The sequence below is a fragment of the Corvus cornix genome, chromosome Z (genome assembly GCF_000738735.6).
Source record: "Corvus cornix cornix isolate S_Up_H32 chromosome Z, ASM73873v5, whole genome shotgun sequence".
NCBI lineage: Eukaryota > Metazoa > Chordata > Aves > Passeriformes > Corvidae > Corvus > Corvus cornix.
In genome coordinates, this window is record NC_046357.1 from 63,670,910 (window position 1) to 63,688,719 (window position 17,810).

General features: G+C 39.7%; 1 protein-coding gene across 4 annotated transcripts in view; it reads left to right on the forward strand.

Annotated features, from left to right (window-relative positions):
* The window catches only part of RFX3 (regulatory factor X3), a 110,147-nt gene that overhangs the window by 43,138 nt on the left and 49,199 nt on the right, over positions 1 to 17,810 (forward strand). For all 4 annotated transcript variants that reach the window (XM_039566878.1, XM_039566877.1, XM_039566876.1 and 1 more), the window contains exon 2: positions 13,027 to 13,151. In XM_039566878.1, coding sequence (XP_039422812.1) covers positions 13,035 to 13,151 — 117 coding nt within the window. In that variant the 5' untranslated portion in view covers positions 13,027 to 13,034. The remainder of the gene's footprint in view (positions 1 to 13,026; positions 13,152 to 17,810) is intronic.

Here is a 17,810-nt window from a genome sequence, read left to right on the forward strand (position 1 = left end):
AGCAACACCCTGGCCACCTGCCAGCCCAGGCATTTTGCCATGGCTGTTTTCAGAATGCTGTTGAGCACAACACAGTGAGGTGATCAGCAGCACAGGACTGCAGTGAGTAGCAAAAGCAATAAGTGGCCACTAATGAGCACTAGACTAATATTCAGTCAGGCAAGCAAGCCCCATGGTAAGCACAGGAGCCTGCTCATTACTAGCCATTGGCATTAGTTATAAATTCGATCAAGTACAGTCCAGTCAAATCTGTTGTTATCTTGAACCCTTTGTGCTTCACATTGGGCACCAAAACGGACTGTTACAATTTAACTGCAGCTGCCAGCTAGGCCCCATGCAGCTATTCACTCTCTTCCCTGCCAGTGGGACTGGGGAGAGAACTGGAAAAGTGAGAAAACTCATTGGTTGAGATAAAAACAGTTTAATAGGAAAGCAAAAGCCACACACACAAGCAAAGTAAGAAACAAGGAATTAATTCAGTGCTTCCTATGGGCAGGCAGGTGTTCAGCCCTCTCCAGGAGAGCAGGTCCCCATCACACATAATGGTGACATGGGAAGGCAAGTGCCATTGCTCCAAATGCCCCCTCTTCCTCCTTCTTCCCTCCACTTTATATGCTGATGTTCCAGCCATGTCTCCTCCCAACCTCCTGTGCACCCCCAGTCTCCTCACCAGCATGTCAGTGTCATAAAGCAAAAAAGGCCTTGCCTCTGTGTAAGCCCTGCTCAGCAATAACAAAAGCATCTCTATTTTATCAGCCCTGTGTTCAGCACAAATCCAACACATAGTCCCACACCAACCACTGTAAAGAAAACTAACTCTCTTCCAGCCAAAATTACAGAATGGCTATAGGCTTCCCTTCCCTTCCCTTCCCTTCCCTTCCCTTCCCTTCCCTTCCTTCCCTTCCCTTCCCTTCCCTTCCCTTCCCTTCCCTTCCTTCCCTTCCCTTCCCTTCCCTTCCCTTCCCTTCCCTTCCCTTCCCTTCCCTTCCCTTCCCTTCCCTTCCCTTCCCTTCCCTTCCCTTCCCTTCCCTTCCCTTCCCTTTCTTTCATCAGGAACACAGGCAAGAGTAAGAATAACTTAGGATAGGAGGGTAATTTGGCAGAAAGGTGTAAGGATAAGCAAGGCTTGTTTGGCTACACAGCTGCTAGGTGCAGAATGACAGGTATAAGTAGTATGATGAAGTTCATCTGGACACTGTGTGTCCTTATCATCTTCTACATTCCCTGCCTGTTGAGATCTTAATTCTTTTCTAATTGCATTGTATTTCAGAATTATCTTGAATTCCCAGTGCTTTCTCTTCTTCATTTTCAAGTGAGTTGACACGATACCAAGCAGAGTCCCAGTTGCAGCTAAGGTGTGAATTATTACAGCTATTATTACTGGGTAATTGGGGACTGTTGTAATGGGAATATTCTGAGAGACACTGATCAAATCTCCAAATTTCAGGCACGCATCTACTCCTAGTTGATTAGTCTGTTACAAGCTAAGAGTCAAGCATTAATCAAAGACATTGGTCTTCAGGTTTCTTCAGAGGGTTAATATCTATTTTCAGACATCTTTCTATTTGTCTGTTTCCTGCAAATAGTTACAGACTGGCACACAATCCAATATGATAAAATACTGTACTTCTGATTCTAATTCATTCTTTTAGGTGTCTGGGTATAAGGTGAACAAGAATTTATTTAATTTTTCTGTTTTAAGCAAGCAGTGTAGTATAAAGAATAAAATTACATGTTTTCACAAATAGGGAAGGAAGGCTTCAAGGAAAGGTATAGCTGGTGCCTCAGTCATTAGCAAAGTAAAAGAGTCACTAGCTTGTCTCTTGACATGCACGATATACATCCTTCTCTTACAAAATAAAATTGCAGGTTGAGGAAGACAGGAGTGGGAGAAACTGATGAGATTTTATCCACTCCATTCATTGTTTAAGTAGATTACATATAGTTATCCCTGAAGTAAGCCTGCAGATATCCCAGCTGTAAGCCTATTAGCATGTTTCCCAGGTCAATAGGGAAAGCATTTGTCTTAGTTTGCTTCTTTGTTTTAAGCCAGTATAGTTCTTTACTGGTGTCAGAGTTACTATATTCTTGTTGAAATCTCCTTCCTTGTACTTTCATAGATAAAAGACAGCTGTATCTTCTGTATTTTAGTAACCGAATGGATTTCACATTTAGCCAAGAAAGCCATGCTGACTTGAATCAGCAACAGTGTGGCCAGCAGGACCAGGGATGGGATTGTCCCCCTGTACTCGGCACTGGTGAGGCCACACCTTAAATCCTGTGTTCAGTTTTGGGCCCCACTACAAGAAGGACATGGAGGTGCTGGAGCATGTCCAGAGAAGGGCAATGGAACTGGGGAAGGGTCTGGAATACAAGTCTCATGAGGGGCAGCTGATGGAGTTGAGGTTGTTTAGGCTGGAGGAAAGGAGGCTCAGGGGGATCTTACCACTCTCTGCAGCTGCCTGAAAGGAGAGTGTAGCAGGATGGAGGTCAGCATTTTCTCCCAGGCAACAACAGACAGGACAAGGGGAAATGGCCTCAACTTGCACCTAGAGAGGTTCACGTTGGATATTAGGAAAAATTTTTGACTGTGTTTCAGCACTGAAATGGGCTGCCCAGGGAAGTTGTCACTATCCCTGGGAGTGTTCAAACAATGAGCAGATATGGCACTTTGTGCTACGATTTAGTGGCTGTGGTGGTGTTTGGTCAAAGGTCAGACTTGATCTTGGAGGTATTTTCCAGTATTAATGGTTCTATGATTCTGTGATAATTTATCATCATTTTTCAGAGCCTAAGCCTGAGATGCTTAGAACATACTTCTCCAAATAATTTTCAGTGTGCCAACAATATTTTTTATTAGAATTCTCAAATCTCAGAGCAGTATTCTGTATCTTAGTCAAGAGAAGAGTATCATGTGGTAGAAACAGAAGCTGTGGAGAGTTGATGTCCAAAACCTGGTATAATACTGTCAGAAAATGTCATACTTTTAAATTTAAACTTCTGCTTAACATATACACATTAGTAAATTTTTCTAGCACAAACTTAGTTTTGTTGTGTGCTACTACCAAAACACTTTCTTTCAAAAGAATGTAAAATTTTAATTGTACTATAATGCAATTCTTCCAGCAAAAATAGAATTTAATCTAACTCAAAGGTGTTGTATACACAGGGTGCCATCACATAGTTATCCAGTTACTATAGTATGTACACTAGCCACTTCAGTTAAATATTGTGGGGATTAGGATTATATATCAGTATCAATGCTGTCTTGCATTGAAAATAATGTGAAATATTTGTGGGCCTATAACACTGCTTCCAATGTTTTGAGCTGCTTCAACTTCTCATAAACTTAAATATTAAGATTTATGCATCCTAACTAAAACAACCCAAAATGTCAGTCATTGGAATCTGATAATTTTGTGATGTATGGATTTTGATGCAAACTTTGCTGTAGTTCAGAATAAGAGAAAAGATGTCTCTCTTCCTTTTCTTTTTCCCTTAGATGCACAATCTTGCATTAGAACTGTTGTTCTCTAATATGATGTAGCAAGACAGGACCATGCTGTTTAACCTTGTATTCTGTACAAGTTCCAAAATTGAAAGATATATTAATATTGGACCACTTTTAGTTTCTAGAGAGGTGTAAATAGCCCTTTAAGAGCTTTCATCCGCTTTTATCCTAAGCTTTCTTTCCTATCCAGTGACTGTAAATTCTAGTATGGCAAATGATATTGATGGTTGCTACAGTGTGGATACTGTAACACGCCTATATCAAACCAGGAGTCCCGTGGAAAGGAAATATATATGGACCCATTCTTGGTAGATGTTTCAGAGATGTTTATTTCTCCAGCCGCATGGCCGGAGCTCTGCTCAGGAACTGTTCCAGTCACGGGACCAAGGGTCCTTCTGCCCGCGCAGGGAACACAAACCAACCAATGGGAACGAGGCTGAGCAGGGGCAGGGAAACCCCGTGTCTGTGCCCTCAGGGCCCCTCTCCCAGGGCTACACGGCGGGGGAGGGACCCCAACACCTCACCCGTTTTATTTTAATAAAAGGAGAATGAAAACAACTGGATAAACATAACAAGAACAGTTTCAAAACAAAACAAGCCACCCTCCTGAGTCTTTAAATGTCCAGACAGATTCTGTGGAACATCTTAGGGCTGACGGAAGGGAGACAGGACTCTCTGAGCATGCTTTGTGGGGAAACTGAGGCAGGAGAGGGTTTAATTTCTTCCCTCCCCCTTTTCATCCCCCCCTCGGCATTGGAAAGGGATTTTTGGGGAAACAATTGGCAAAGGTATGGTTTTGTGGGGGAAACCATGGATGAAAAAGCGGACTGGGAATACACTGGCGGTAATAGGACATAGGGTAAAAGGGAAAGGTGGGCTTAGGAAAGGGAGACTGTAGGGAGGGCTTACAATGGAGATATTGTCTAACATGACTACGATTTTTAGCATATATACTGCCTTTTACAGGAACACCATCAGGCCCAGTGATGCTTGTAACCCTTTTCTACCTTGTATAATTTTGAATTCCACCACCTCTCCATCTCCCAAGCCTGGGATGCATTTTTCAGGGTTATTCTTTTTAATAGGAGTTCTATGCACGAATATGTCTTGCTGGTTGTCACACCTTGTTATAAACCCATAATTTTGCTTAACATTATACCATTTTACTATCGCTAAGATCTTAGTTACTATGATCTTTTCCTTCTTCCGAGTGGCCGCTGTTTTCTGTCTCGCTGCGTCTTTGCTCTCTCCTTTGGTCGCTCCCGTGTTGGAATTGTCGGGGCTGCTGGTGCCTGCGCGCTCTTCCCGGGGTCGCGTTCGGGGCTGCGCGGGCCGGGCCGGGCCGCGCCGCTCAGTTCTCCGTGCGTCGCCTCCTCTGGTCGCAGCTTCGCTGCCGCTGCCGGGCGCTGCACCCACATCTCAGCCGGGCCCCCGGGCGACGAGCCCCCCGCGCCCCGCTCCAGCGCGCGTCTCGGCTGGGCGCGGCTCCATTCCACCGCCATCGCCGCCAGCCGCCGCCCGCGCTGCCCCTCTCGGCCGGGCGTTCCCGGGGCTCGCTCCACCACGCGCTGCGCAGGGCTGGGCGGGCACCGCCGGGTCCTGCTGCTCCCGCCGCGCCTCGCTCCGCCACCGACACTGCGGCTCGCGTGGCTCCGCCCGCATGCGGGAACTGCCTCGCTGCTGCTCGCAGAGCGCTCGGTGCACGTGGCCTGGGCCGCACGGTCCCTGCGCCAGGCTTCCCTTCACCAGGACACAGCTGACATTGCTCAACAGTCTCGGTAATTAAATAATATTCACGAAAATATTCTTCCATCGGCATATATTTTGACTCAAATATTAACTGTGTCCAAACGGCCTTCCAAAAGTCCTTGGTAAGAATTGAATCCCAAGAAACATAGAAAAAGTTCTTAAACAACCATGCCAGGAAGTGTTTCAGTTCTTTTTGAGCTTGAATCAAGCTAAAATTTACAAATCGTTGTTCAAGAATCATTTTAAGTTTAAGATAAATGTCCATATGCGGCTCTGAGAGCCAAGAGTCTTCCCACGGTTCTTCCATAGTTTAGATATGGAATAGCAAAACAAAACCAAGAAGAGGAATCCAGAGTTTCTAGGGTTTACTCACACAAATCAGTCGCTTAGGGATTGGGGATGTTCTGCTCTCAATTCTCCACCATTCGCTACAGTGTGGATACTGTAACACGCCTATATCAAACCAGGAGTCCCGTGGAAAGGAAATATATATGGACCGATTCTTGGCAGATGTTTCAGAGATGTTTATTTCTCCAGCCGCATGGCCGGAGCTCTGCTCAGGAACTGTTCCAGTCACGGGACCAAGGGTCCTTCTGCCCGCGCAGGGAACACAAACCAACCAATGGGAACGAGGCTGAGCAGGGGCAGGGAAACCCCGTGTCTGTGCCCTCAGGGCCCCTCTGCCAGGGCTACACGGCAGGGGAGGGACCCCAATAGATGGTAACCTGAATATGATGTGGTAAGGTTGCTACTGGGTGAAACCTATGTGTTTCCCTCTATTTGTACCATTCTCTTTTTTTTCTCTCCTTTTTTTTTCTTTTTCTTACTTGGCTTCCCCCATCCCTATTCATAGGGGAACTGTGGATTGTCACATGTCTCTCTGTTTAACTTCTGCTGAGGTGATGGGCAAAGGAAGAAAATTAATAACACAGCCATTGGGGCAATAATTCAGGCATGAATTGTTTCCTTTTTCTTGTACCTGGTGATGAAATGGCTAAATGAAGCATTGGAAACATGTCAGTGTATTACTAATATCACAACATTTTAAGTGTTAAGTTATGATGTGGACTAAGGCAGAGCTGACTCTTTTCAGTGGTGCCAAGTGTAGGTAAAAGAGGCAGTAACAGGTGGTCCTCTCTCAACCTGAACCAAAGGTTTTTACTGTGAGGCTGTCCAAGAATGGGCATAGGTTGTCCATAGAGGCTGTGGAGTTCCTTTTCTCGGCTATATTCAAAAATCACCTGGATGTGGTCCTGGGCAGATGGGTAGAAGCCTGTAGGTAGCACTGCTTGAGCAGATCCCTTCCAGTCTCTGGGACTGTACTGTCATTTGGCAAAAGTCCAACAGTAAGAATCACAAAATTTGTAACACAGAGGTGACACATGGAGAGCATAAGCCGTTTCCTTTAATACTGCTCATTCTGTTAATAAAGTAGATTTTTCCAGATATAATGTTTTAACTTTTAAATTTTATGTTTTGATCTACTGAGTGGTCAAAATAAATATAATCTCCATTTTGACATCACTTTTTCCTTCCTTTATTTCATTATTATCAGTTGCACATTCAGTCTTTCGATGAAAGGACTGCAGCACAATATCATACTCAGAGAAAAAACCCCACCCAAATACCCATAACTCACTTCTGAAGCAACCTAGAGATCTCCTTTCATAACTGTATAAATGATACAGAAGCAAAAAAAGCTGGTTTGTTCAGGTAGTTCTCCTGCTTTCATATTCTTCCTCAGAAAGTAATCAAAATACATTTTGTTGTCAATAATTCTGAAAGGTGTGAAGAAGTAGCATTATATATGTTAGACTTTATAATTAATTCTGCTGCTATCGTTAGTGCCTTAGAATAAGATCTTGGCTCAAGCTAGAAATTTCATTTGATATTGTAAGTATAATGCTGCATACAGATATTTTTGGGAGATTGTGAACATGCTCATTCCAGCCGATGACAGTTATGCTAATATAATAAAGACAGATGCCTCAGTATCTGAAAAGTATCTGAGTACTATTAAAGATGGATAATACTCAACTAACTGAATTAAAAGCCATAATATACTAGACTTAGCAGTGTAAATATCAGCTTAGAAAGCACAGTAAACTTGTAGAAGTGTTCTGTAATTTATTTAATTCTTTATCTAAACTTGTTTCTGGTTAAACACTACAAAACACCATGCCAACAAGAAGTTCCTGTGAATTTCATCCTAGATTGTTTCCTAAAGACATTTTTATTTCTGAAAGAGCAAACTAAGGTCAGATCGCTTATGTCCCTCCATTGCTGTCACTCAGTTATGTTTGCTATCCCAGCACATCACTGTCATCCCAACAAGACGATAGTCCTGCAAGTGCACAGAGATCTCTCTTCCTCACGTTTATTCACCATGCTGAGTGTGAGGCCACTGTACACCCCTTCACATATGAGCTCTTCAGGAAAGCACTTCAGCATGCTGATTTCTGAAGGAAGGTCTGTGTGGCTTCCTCATAAACATGCTCTGTAGTTGCTTCCTTGTTCACATGCACATGCTTGAGGTGACCCTGCTTAAGCCTCCCTTTTTGATTATGTGTTGCCTTTCATTCATGTCACCCCAGGCCTTTGCTTGTCCAACCTTCATAGGGCTGCTGGAAACTCTTTCCCTCCCCATATCACATCCTGCTGGCAAAAATATCTCTGCCCCAATTAATGAGGTGCATCCCATCTCTCCTAAGCTGTTGTTGACCTCAGAGAAGGCCCTGTGGTCATAAAAACCAAAGCCGTGTTTGCCAATTCCGGTTCTACAACCAAGTGTTGATGTGCAGTATCAGTGCCCTCTTCCTCACACCCTTTCACCCAGGATGAAGGAAAACACCACTTGGACTCTTCTACTCACAGAATCTCTAGTGGACAAACTAATTTAGTTTTAGAATAACATAAATGTAATTGTTTGATGGTTTGCTAGTTTTCTCACAACAAAAATTTTGAGAAGCTTTATCCTGTTTGTGAATGTAATCTTGTTGCTGGTGTGTACTGATGGGTAGGGCTCCTGTGTAATACTGACTAATTTTCCTGCAAGAGTGAATACAATTTTGATGATTTTGAAGGTAAAATTAGGTAGATCAAAGTGAGAGAGTCATGAAGTAGTCATTCAGTCTAAGCAGCCATGTGCTGTGGTCTGCTGGTAATACGGAATTTCATTATGACTGTTGTTGACTAGTACTGTTCCTAGGTACTTAGTAAACTGATTGTCAAGACAATGCTTTTTATGTTATGAACTTTTTTGAAGGAATTGCCAGGAGTTTCTACTTGAACAGGTCCCTTCCAGTGTGTATCTCTATATTTCACCCTTCTGTTTGTTACTCTTTTACAGGGTTTTATTACTGGAAAGTATATACCTAAATCCAGAGAGACTGCTTCTATCTGAGCCACTCAGTTAACTATTACTCCTCCATAAATCTGTGAAAAGCTGAAAAAAAGAGTAAAGACATTTGTACTACTAACTGCAATATTTAGCATCTAGTACTAATATCAGGCAGAGTTCAGCTGCCTACTTTGGTATTGAAAAAAACCTTGGGAGATGACAAACAATCAAGCAGTGTTTAGTAAGAAACTGGGGTTCTAACATGAAAATACGTTAGTATCTAGAAACTATTTGTAATATTCTGTTCTTCCTCTGTGAATAGCTTGTGTAATCTGTTTTCTGCTTTGTAGCTAACACCGCACAATTATGAAGGCAATTATTCGTAAAATTTTTGTTTATACAAAAATTGAAAAGGAATGCTTATGTGAAACTAGTGTATTACTGAAAATTATTTCCATTTATACTCTTGTTCAGGAACCAAGCATTCTGTATTAATTGTTGAAACTTAATGTTCTGAGAAGTTTTCCTTTATTGTGAAACACATTATGTTGCTGCAAATTCTTAATTAGTATATTGGCTATTCATCATTATAAATAGATAAGATCTTAAGATTAGCCTTTTATTCTGACTATTAAAAGCCTGCCATTACTGCATGTGATTACGAGATCTAGTTCAGTTTACCTTCTGTGATGTTTTGTTTAGGCTTCTGGAGGAGAAAAAAGAAATTTCCTCCTGCACTTGAAAGTAAATTACAGGCTTTCATTTTCTGCATTGAATTAAAGCCTGCTACATTATTTGATCTAGACAATAAGGCATATGTAGCTGAACAAAACTTTGCAAACTCTGGTTGCTTAAAAAAGTAAATTAGTTCAGTGTGAAGTAGTCCAGGAACAAAATAAACAGTAATCTGACACATTTTAACAATCTCATTTGATAAGTAATAGAGCAAGTTAGACTCTTAAATCATTCTGTCTTCATATTTCAAGTCTAGAAAACAGAAGGATTCCAACTGAGAATTCGGTTATATAAAAAAAAAATCTTTAGGAATTTAACAGACAACATTAAACTCCACAGAATATATAGGAGAGGAGTAATTTTCAGCATAGCAGCTTTGCCTAAATTCTGCCCATTACACTGAAGAAATACTAACTTTGTTGCGTTCAGCAGCTGGGTCCCGACAGTATCTTTTCCCACTTGGAGGGGTTAATTAGTCTTCTTTCAGAATGTGGCCTGTTTAGCTTGTTACAGTCACATCGTGCAACAAGCGCTGGCTATACAAAGCAATACCATTAGCAGACGGGTGTGTCCAACTGCTTAATTAGGCAGAATAAAAAGGGCCTTGTCAAACATTCATCTGTTGCTTGTCATACACCTGACGGTCCAATTAGGCAAGGATGACGTCTTTTCTGCTGTAATATTCACTTCCTTTGCTTACATAGACTGTCAGTGAAAAAATGGGAGAGTCTTCATTTAGATTATTTTTGTGGCTTTAATCCCAGACAGCAGCCGAGCCCCCACAGCCACTCACTCACTCTCCCACCAGCGAGACTGAGGAGAGAGTCAGAAGGATAAAAAGCTGGAGAGCTCAGGGGTTGAGATAAAAAAAGTTTAATAGGGAAAGCAAAAGCCACACGCACAAGCAAGGGAAAACATGGAATTAATTCAGTGCTTCCCATGAGCCGGCAGGTGTTCGGCCATCTCCAGGAGAGCAGGGCCCCATCACACGTAACAGTGACAGGGAAGACAAACAACATCCCTCCAAATGTCCCCCCCTTCCTCCTTCATCCCCCACTTTAAGCACTGAGCATGGTGCCACAGGGTCTGGAATATCCCTTTGGCCATTTGGGGTCACCTGTCCTGGCTCTGTCTCCTCCCAAGCTCCTAAGCACCCCCAGTGCCCTCCCCAGTGGCAGTACCAAAAGCAGAAACAGCCTCGGCTCTGTGCAAGCCCTGCTCAGCAACAGCAAAAACATCTCTGTATTATCAACCCTGAGTTCAGCACAAATCCAAAACACAGCCCAATGCCAGCCACTGTAATGAAGGTTAATTCTACCCCAGCCAAAACCAGTACTATTATAAAATTGTGTTCTCCATATTGATGCAGTGTAAAAGAGTAACACTGACTGCATCACGGATGTGATGCTAGAAAAACTTCCAGTAAATAGGAATATACTTAAGGTTAACCATCAAACCATATTGTATGGTACCTAGACGGAAAAATCTGTACAGTGTACTGAACTATAATAAAACTTTGCATTTAGGATGGAGACCTAAACCAGAACAATGGAAGCAGTCCTGGTTGAATGCCAGGTGCTCACCAAAAGCACTATCACTCCAGTCCTCAGCTGGACAAGGGAGAGAAAATACAACTAAAAGCTCAGATAACAACAGGGAAAGATCGCTCACCAATTACCACAACAGGCAAAACAGACTCGACTTGAGGAAAATTATTTTAATTTATTGCCAATCAGATCAGGGTAGGATAGTAAGAAATAAGCCTAAATCTTCGAAACACTTTCCCCTCACCCTCCACTTCCTCCCAGGCTTAACTTTATTCCTGATTCTCTACCTCCTCCCTTCCAGCTGCAGAGGGGAATTATTTTCTTTTGTATCCTGATTTTTGTCAGGTGTGCTGGGTCCTGAAGTGCATCCACTGCTTAAAAGTAGAGGGTTCAGTTAACATGAAACTCTTGAGAGTCTGTTGATTAATCAGACTTTATCAGAATTTAAATTTCAAGGATTTATCAGTCTTTCTGAATATTTCGGAAGAAGCATTTAAATCAATCAGGTGTGCCATAGGCATGGTTTCCTGGAGTTTAAACCAAGAATGGTCCCAACTGGCAAGGTCCTGGCCCTATTGCCTGACCTCATACCATATTTATATACCTGTTTTCTGCTCTGCAGTGGCTACGTTTGAATTCAAAGTGAATTAGAGATAGTTGGAGGGAGGAACTGCAGAAACCCAGCCTTAAATCAGCTTAAACTGCTGTGGAACCCAGCCTTGAAAGGAAAGTTTGCTGTTGACAGCTGGTTCTGTTGTCAAACAAGGAGAACACTGAAATTTTTTTGGTACAGTAATTAATTTCTCCTGCTATCTAGTGGCATGTCCCTGAATTTTTTATTATGGTTTTGTTTCAAAAAATATTGTAGGATTTTTAGGGGAGCTTGTTATTTGGTGGTGGTGGTGGTGGTAGGCATTAAAGTCCAGTTTCTTCACTGTCAGCCATCTGGGTCTCATGAGTTAAATTGAAAAAAAATCACTTGCATAGGTCATTCAAAGTACCTATTAGATTTTTTTTCATATAAATCTCTTTTATTGTGCGTGATAAAGCTACTCGTTTTTAGTGACAGTGGTTCTCAGATTGCCAAAGTATTCTGTAGCTAATACAGATTAATAGTGACTAAAGGCAGTGAAATTTCTCACAGAACATTTGGTTTACAGACTAGTAATTTGCGTTTGTTCACTGTAGTTCTTCACAGAAACATACAGCCTTCTGTTTTGAAGATGAAAAAGAACCTGCCTCTTCTGTTTATTATTTTCACTGGTTAATCATCCACTGCTTAAAAGAAATTTAAGGGGGGAATAAAAGGCTGATTCACAATTTTGAATTCATTTTGGTTTGTCACCAGTCAATTGTATTGTCATTTTGGCTGTGCAAAATTGAGGACTCTGCAACTCAGAATATGTGTTTCCTATGAAGGGATGTCACTCTTGGTTGTCCTTCTGATAAGTTTTCTTAATGTCAGGCATTTTCCTTGATTCTTGAACCATTTCTTTATTCTACCCAAATTTTGTCATTCCATTTGAATGTCAGGGCCATGATCATAGGTACTTTTCTACCGTTTATGTATTTCTATGTGGTTTTAGTGTCAAAAAGTTTCTTATTAGATTTTAAATACAGTGATTGCTTTAGTGCTTTCTACTAAAGAATGTTATTTGAGTTGTTTTTTCACTATGACTCATTAGATGCTTTTCAGAGTTTGCTTTCCAGAGTAGAGCCCTTCATTCTGTGGCCTGCTTCAAGTTCAGCTTTGAATTTTATTGTATAGAGACTTTAGTGTAATTCAGTAAGCCAGAGAAAAAAATGGTTTTGAACACTGAGCAGTTATTTATGAGCTGAGAGAAGATCTGCTGCTGATTTTTCTGAATTATTCCTAAAGTGACAAAGCTCAGATAAGTGACGTTTCTTCATATGTAAACAAAAGATATTTCAAATATAAGTAAGATAAAAGTAATATAAAACCCTGTTTATACAAACTCGTGTGCTAGTAGGGAGAAAAAAATCTTTGGGCTCATAACAAGGTTGGTATTAGCTAATTTTAAAATATTAACAGAGATAAAGGACAAAATAGTATGCTAATGTAAGTGACAAAATAAAAACATTTATGCACTAACCTTTTGATTTTTTGTCTTAATTTTACTCAGAGATCACCATGCAGACATCAGAGACTGGGGCAGATACAGGTTCGACTGTGACTTTACAGACATCTGTGGCTGGCCAGGCAGCAGTGCCCACACAGGTAGTACAGCAAGTACCAGTTCAGCAACAGGTACGTGGCTGTTAATTTTGAGATTTAAAAAAATTCCAAATAATAGTTCTTTACAATATAATGAGGAACTTGGTTTTGTGCAAGACTGCTAAAGGAACTTTTGCTCTACTTTTAGCAATTTTAGTTTGCTGAAATTAAAATAACCAGAGAAAAGCAAGCTATTTTCAGGATCTGTTCCTTAACTAGAACATCTGACAAGCTCTGGTAGTACTCATACATGATTCTAACTGTTATTTATTATATAATTCATGCAGTAGCTCACAGAAGTTTGCTTTATGTTACTATTTACATTTTTTCCTTTAAAAAATGCATATGTTTCTGAAGTTATTGACTACATAATTTCTTCATCCATTTGGATGTCCAAGTAAGTGCAATACAAATGTAAATATGAAAAGCACTGTCCTTTGCACCTCTAGGCTTGACTCCCCGCAGAGTGTCACTCCCTGCACAATGTCATGAAGATTTTTATGGTATGACAATCAATAATTCATAATGTACATTTGCCAGGGAAGGAAGAAGACTTGTGTAGCAGTCAGCACAGTGCACTCTTCTGTTACATGAGGTGGTTACTCCTGTGCAGCACCCATGGGCTTTAGAGGAAATGGTGGCAGAAGAAAATGGGGTGCTAAAAAGGAAAAGTGTGGAGGTAGAAAATGGGGACTCAATGTGAAAGTCATGATGGCTGTCCAGGATTTTTCCAGAAAACACGGAAATTAGCTGTCCATGTGATGGGTATTCTGGATGACATCTGATGTTGTTTTTCATCAAAACTGACTTCACATTTTCCTAATCAGTAATATGAGAACTAGACATATTTTATTAAATAGTGCCATTTGTTTCTGTGCTGGTGGAGCACTTTTCTCTAAATTAAACTCTTCAGCATTTGTTGAGTTCTTAAATTCCAGTGCATTTTTATATATGTGTCTCACAGTCTCATACATTTCACTAATATCTTTTTCTTGCTGTGTAGACTCAGTTTGTAATGCCTCGTAGTTCTATTGCTCTATAGTATGATGCTTGAACTTAGCTAACCTTTCTAGGAGATTTTGTCTATAACTTTTGTAAAGTTTGTGAGTAAAAGACTTTTTTTCTTTGTGAAATACAATCTGGATAATTTGTTTGATTTTTGTCTTCTTTCATGACAGATGTTTAATAGACGTAGTTTATATGACTTGTTCTTTGCTATTCCTGTATTTCACTTTTTCAGATACAAGATGGCAGTTTGTTAGGGCTACATGGTTGCTTGTTTTCAGCATATCGGATATACATCCAATGGGCTAATATTGCATACTGAATTTGTGAAGTATTGGTCAGTGTGAGGGACTGAAAACTGGAAACCAGTTAGTGCCATATAGGACACTTTATAGCAGTTCTAGTAATTGTATTAATTGAACTGTAAGGTTAGGTTCTATGCATTTGTGTTCTATTCTTAGAGCAAAATGAAGAATGACCAGGACTTCAGCATTTGTAAGCTTTGTTTGTGCAAAGTTTCTACCTTTTTGAAAACTTCGAGGATAGAATAGGCTCCTTGTTCGTTGACTGGGGCTGCCCACTGTGAAGGGGCCTCAGGCCCAGCAGTTGAAATCTCTGCATTGGGAGTGTCACTGACAGAGAGTCTCATGAATGGTCAGACTGGGAAGTTTCCTTAACATATTTTCCCACATAAATAATGCATTAATCTTTGTCACCAACTGTCTATATCTTTCTGAATTTATGGTAGTTGTCCTTTAATAATGTTACACTTGTGTCAAAACATAGAAGCCAAGGACCAGACTGGTTTTTTTCTTCTTTGATTATACCTTATTGAGAACAGCAAACAGTACTTTTTGTTGCCCTGAGTGTGTAAAACTGTTCCTGAACACCTTTACATATGTTCCTTTAGTACTGCTACTTCTGAGTATCACCTTGCATTGAATACACCATCATTATATTGGATTATTTTTCCCTGTGTACATACTAAATTATACTTTTCTGACTGACTCTTAACACCGACTGTATAATTGGCATAATGTTTGAGAAAGGAAATCAAAAGGATCAGAGATTGAAGATCCAATAAGAATATTGGGAAATCCAATGCAGACAGTACTGCAGTGATTGAAACACTATGGGAGATATGTGTAGAGAGATAATTAGATTATGGAAGTACTGAGGATGAAGGGAAGAGTGAAGATGTGAAAATGGTATGCCAGCAGGAAACGTGATGAAGAATGTAGGTGGGATAGGTAATTTCAACTGTAGGGTTAAAAAAAAAAAAAGGAATAGCAAATATAAAAACAATTGCTGTGTTGAGGAAATTGCAGGTGTGATGATCATCTGTGCTGAGGAATTATCTGTGTATAGATTGCATTGGACTAAAGTTAATATTGTCTCTATGTGCATTTGGTAGGAATGGGCCAATTTGCCTAAAAAAAATTAGGAGAAAGAGCCATTATACTGGTTATTTTAGTAAAGACATTCTTTGATGGCAGAGGGAGGCCTTATTATTTCTGCACATTCAAAGTTACCAATGTTGAAAGCTGGAGAGAAGGTTTTAGGCAATAGTATGGTTTCTTTTTTTCCCTATGGTTTATAAGGGACGTGCTTAATTTCAGCTGTATCCAGATTATGTGTGAATATTCAAAATTTTATTATATTATCTTGTGAATATACGTTGCTAAAAACAATGGGACACTTCTGGGATTTTGTTAAATTCAAGGATACTGTAGCATGAGTGTCCATGTACATAGAACAATTTGATGTAAGCTGAAACTTCCATATTATGATTTGCTGTAATTTATTAGTGCTTTCTAGTGAATAATGCAATTTTAGATGAATTTGTTTTTAGTGAATATTAAAGCAATGTATAGAATTTCATTTTTCTGGGGAGGTCTCTGTTTGCTGTGTTTCTGTTCCTGTATATACACCATGTTTAAATGACATTTTGTGAATGCATTAATTTGGGATTGATTTCATGACATCATGTTTCTTTTATGAACACAAAACATACATTTTTTTCAAAATGAAATATTTTTGCCCTGAAGAAGAGCAAGCTGAATAAGTGGAAGGGTAGACTAAGAGCCTTCTCTCTTCAGCTGTGTTAGTACTCAGGCATCCTGTCTTTTGAACAAACAACAAAATACTAACGTTTAATATTTTCAGCTAAACAAATCCCTAATTTCCATATAGCTGTTATTGATATGGAATCTCTTAAAAGTCTGCTTTAATGCTCCAAGAATAGGAACAATACAGGTACCATTTATGAAAACCTGGATTTTTCCTCTTGTAAAAGTGGCACTAGTGGCAGCTGGTTTCATGCAACATAGCAGAAGTCACTGTTGAGATGGGATAGAGGGCAATAATAAGCAAAAGCAACAACAGTAAAACCAAAAATGTGGGAGTATAATTAAATTCTGTTTAAATAGCCTGAAGAATTATCTTAGTCTTTTGTTTCCTTGAATACAGAGATTTTTCATTCATATATCAGTGCTTTTTCAAGAGGCAGTCTTCAGCACAGTGCAGTAAGCTTCTAAGGACTCAAAATTAAACTCACTTTGTAGTTTATGCCATGCAATATGGAAGAATTGGAGAAATAAAACTAAAAATAGGCTATTTTATAAAAATGTATTCATATGTCTGAAGTTGGGCAAAGCAATTCCTCATAGTCAGTGTACTCAGTGGCCGTTGCTTTCACAAAGCATTCTATCATTCATTAACTGGAGCTGCAGACTTCTGCTAATCAAAATTGCTCTTAATGCAAAATCATGTTTAGCATATGAAACACATAATCATGAGCTGACATTAACCATTATATAAATATGAATGTGCTTAGAATATTACAGCATGTGCTATTTATATGTTACTTGCCAAAAGTAATACATACTAATGAAGGAAAAAAATTATTTTTATCTCCAAGGAGAGAAAATGTTGCACATCCAAGCTGTTTGCAAAGACACAGTGGATAATTATATGTTCTTTTTAAAATGGAATTTAAAAATCCTTATATATATATATTGCTCTGTTGTTCTAGTCTTTGCTTAGTAGTACTTTGAACAGAAGCACTTTTTATTGGAAATCAAAGTTCACTTCTTACACTTTGTTTTATGCTTCAGTGTAATTTCAGCATTTCAGTATGCTTTTATGCACTTTATTTTTGTTGACAAAGTTTCATAGATAAAATATAGCTTAGTCCCTCATTTGTTCCTCTGAGGTAGTATGATTAAGAATATAATTTATTTTTGCTTTTTTCTTCTTCTTCAGCTAGTAAATTCTCCCCTTGTTGTCCTGCAACATTTCAGCTGCTTGATTCTAATCCTATTCCAGCTTTTTATTTCAGGTTAGAGTCATGGAAGCAAGAGAGTTGAAAGATCTACTGTCTGACCTTATTTAAGTCAAAAATTCCTGTAAGAGTTTGTTAATTTTCTGTTTTCCAGCCAGACAATAGTGAAAATTACCATGGCTAGTTCACCAGTCCACCCTACAACATACAAATTTTGAACTTGCGTACTTTGAACTTGCTCTTTACTAAATATTTTATTGTGTTTTCTATTTTCAGCCCACTTCAATTAATTAATGAAGTATTTTTTAATACAGGAAGGCCATTTGGGTTTAGGTCTCTGGAAAACACTGGGAGAGTAGTCAACAATTTCTGCTCTGCCTCAAAAACTACATGACTTAGCTGAT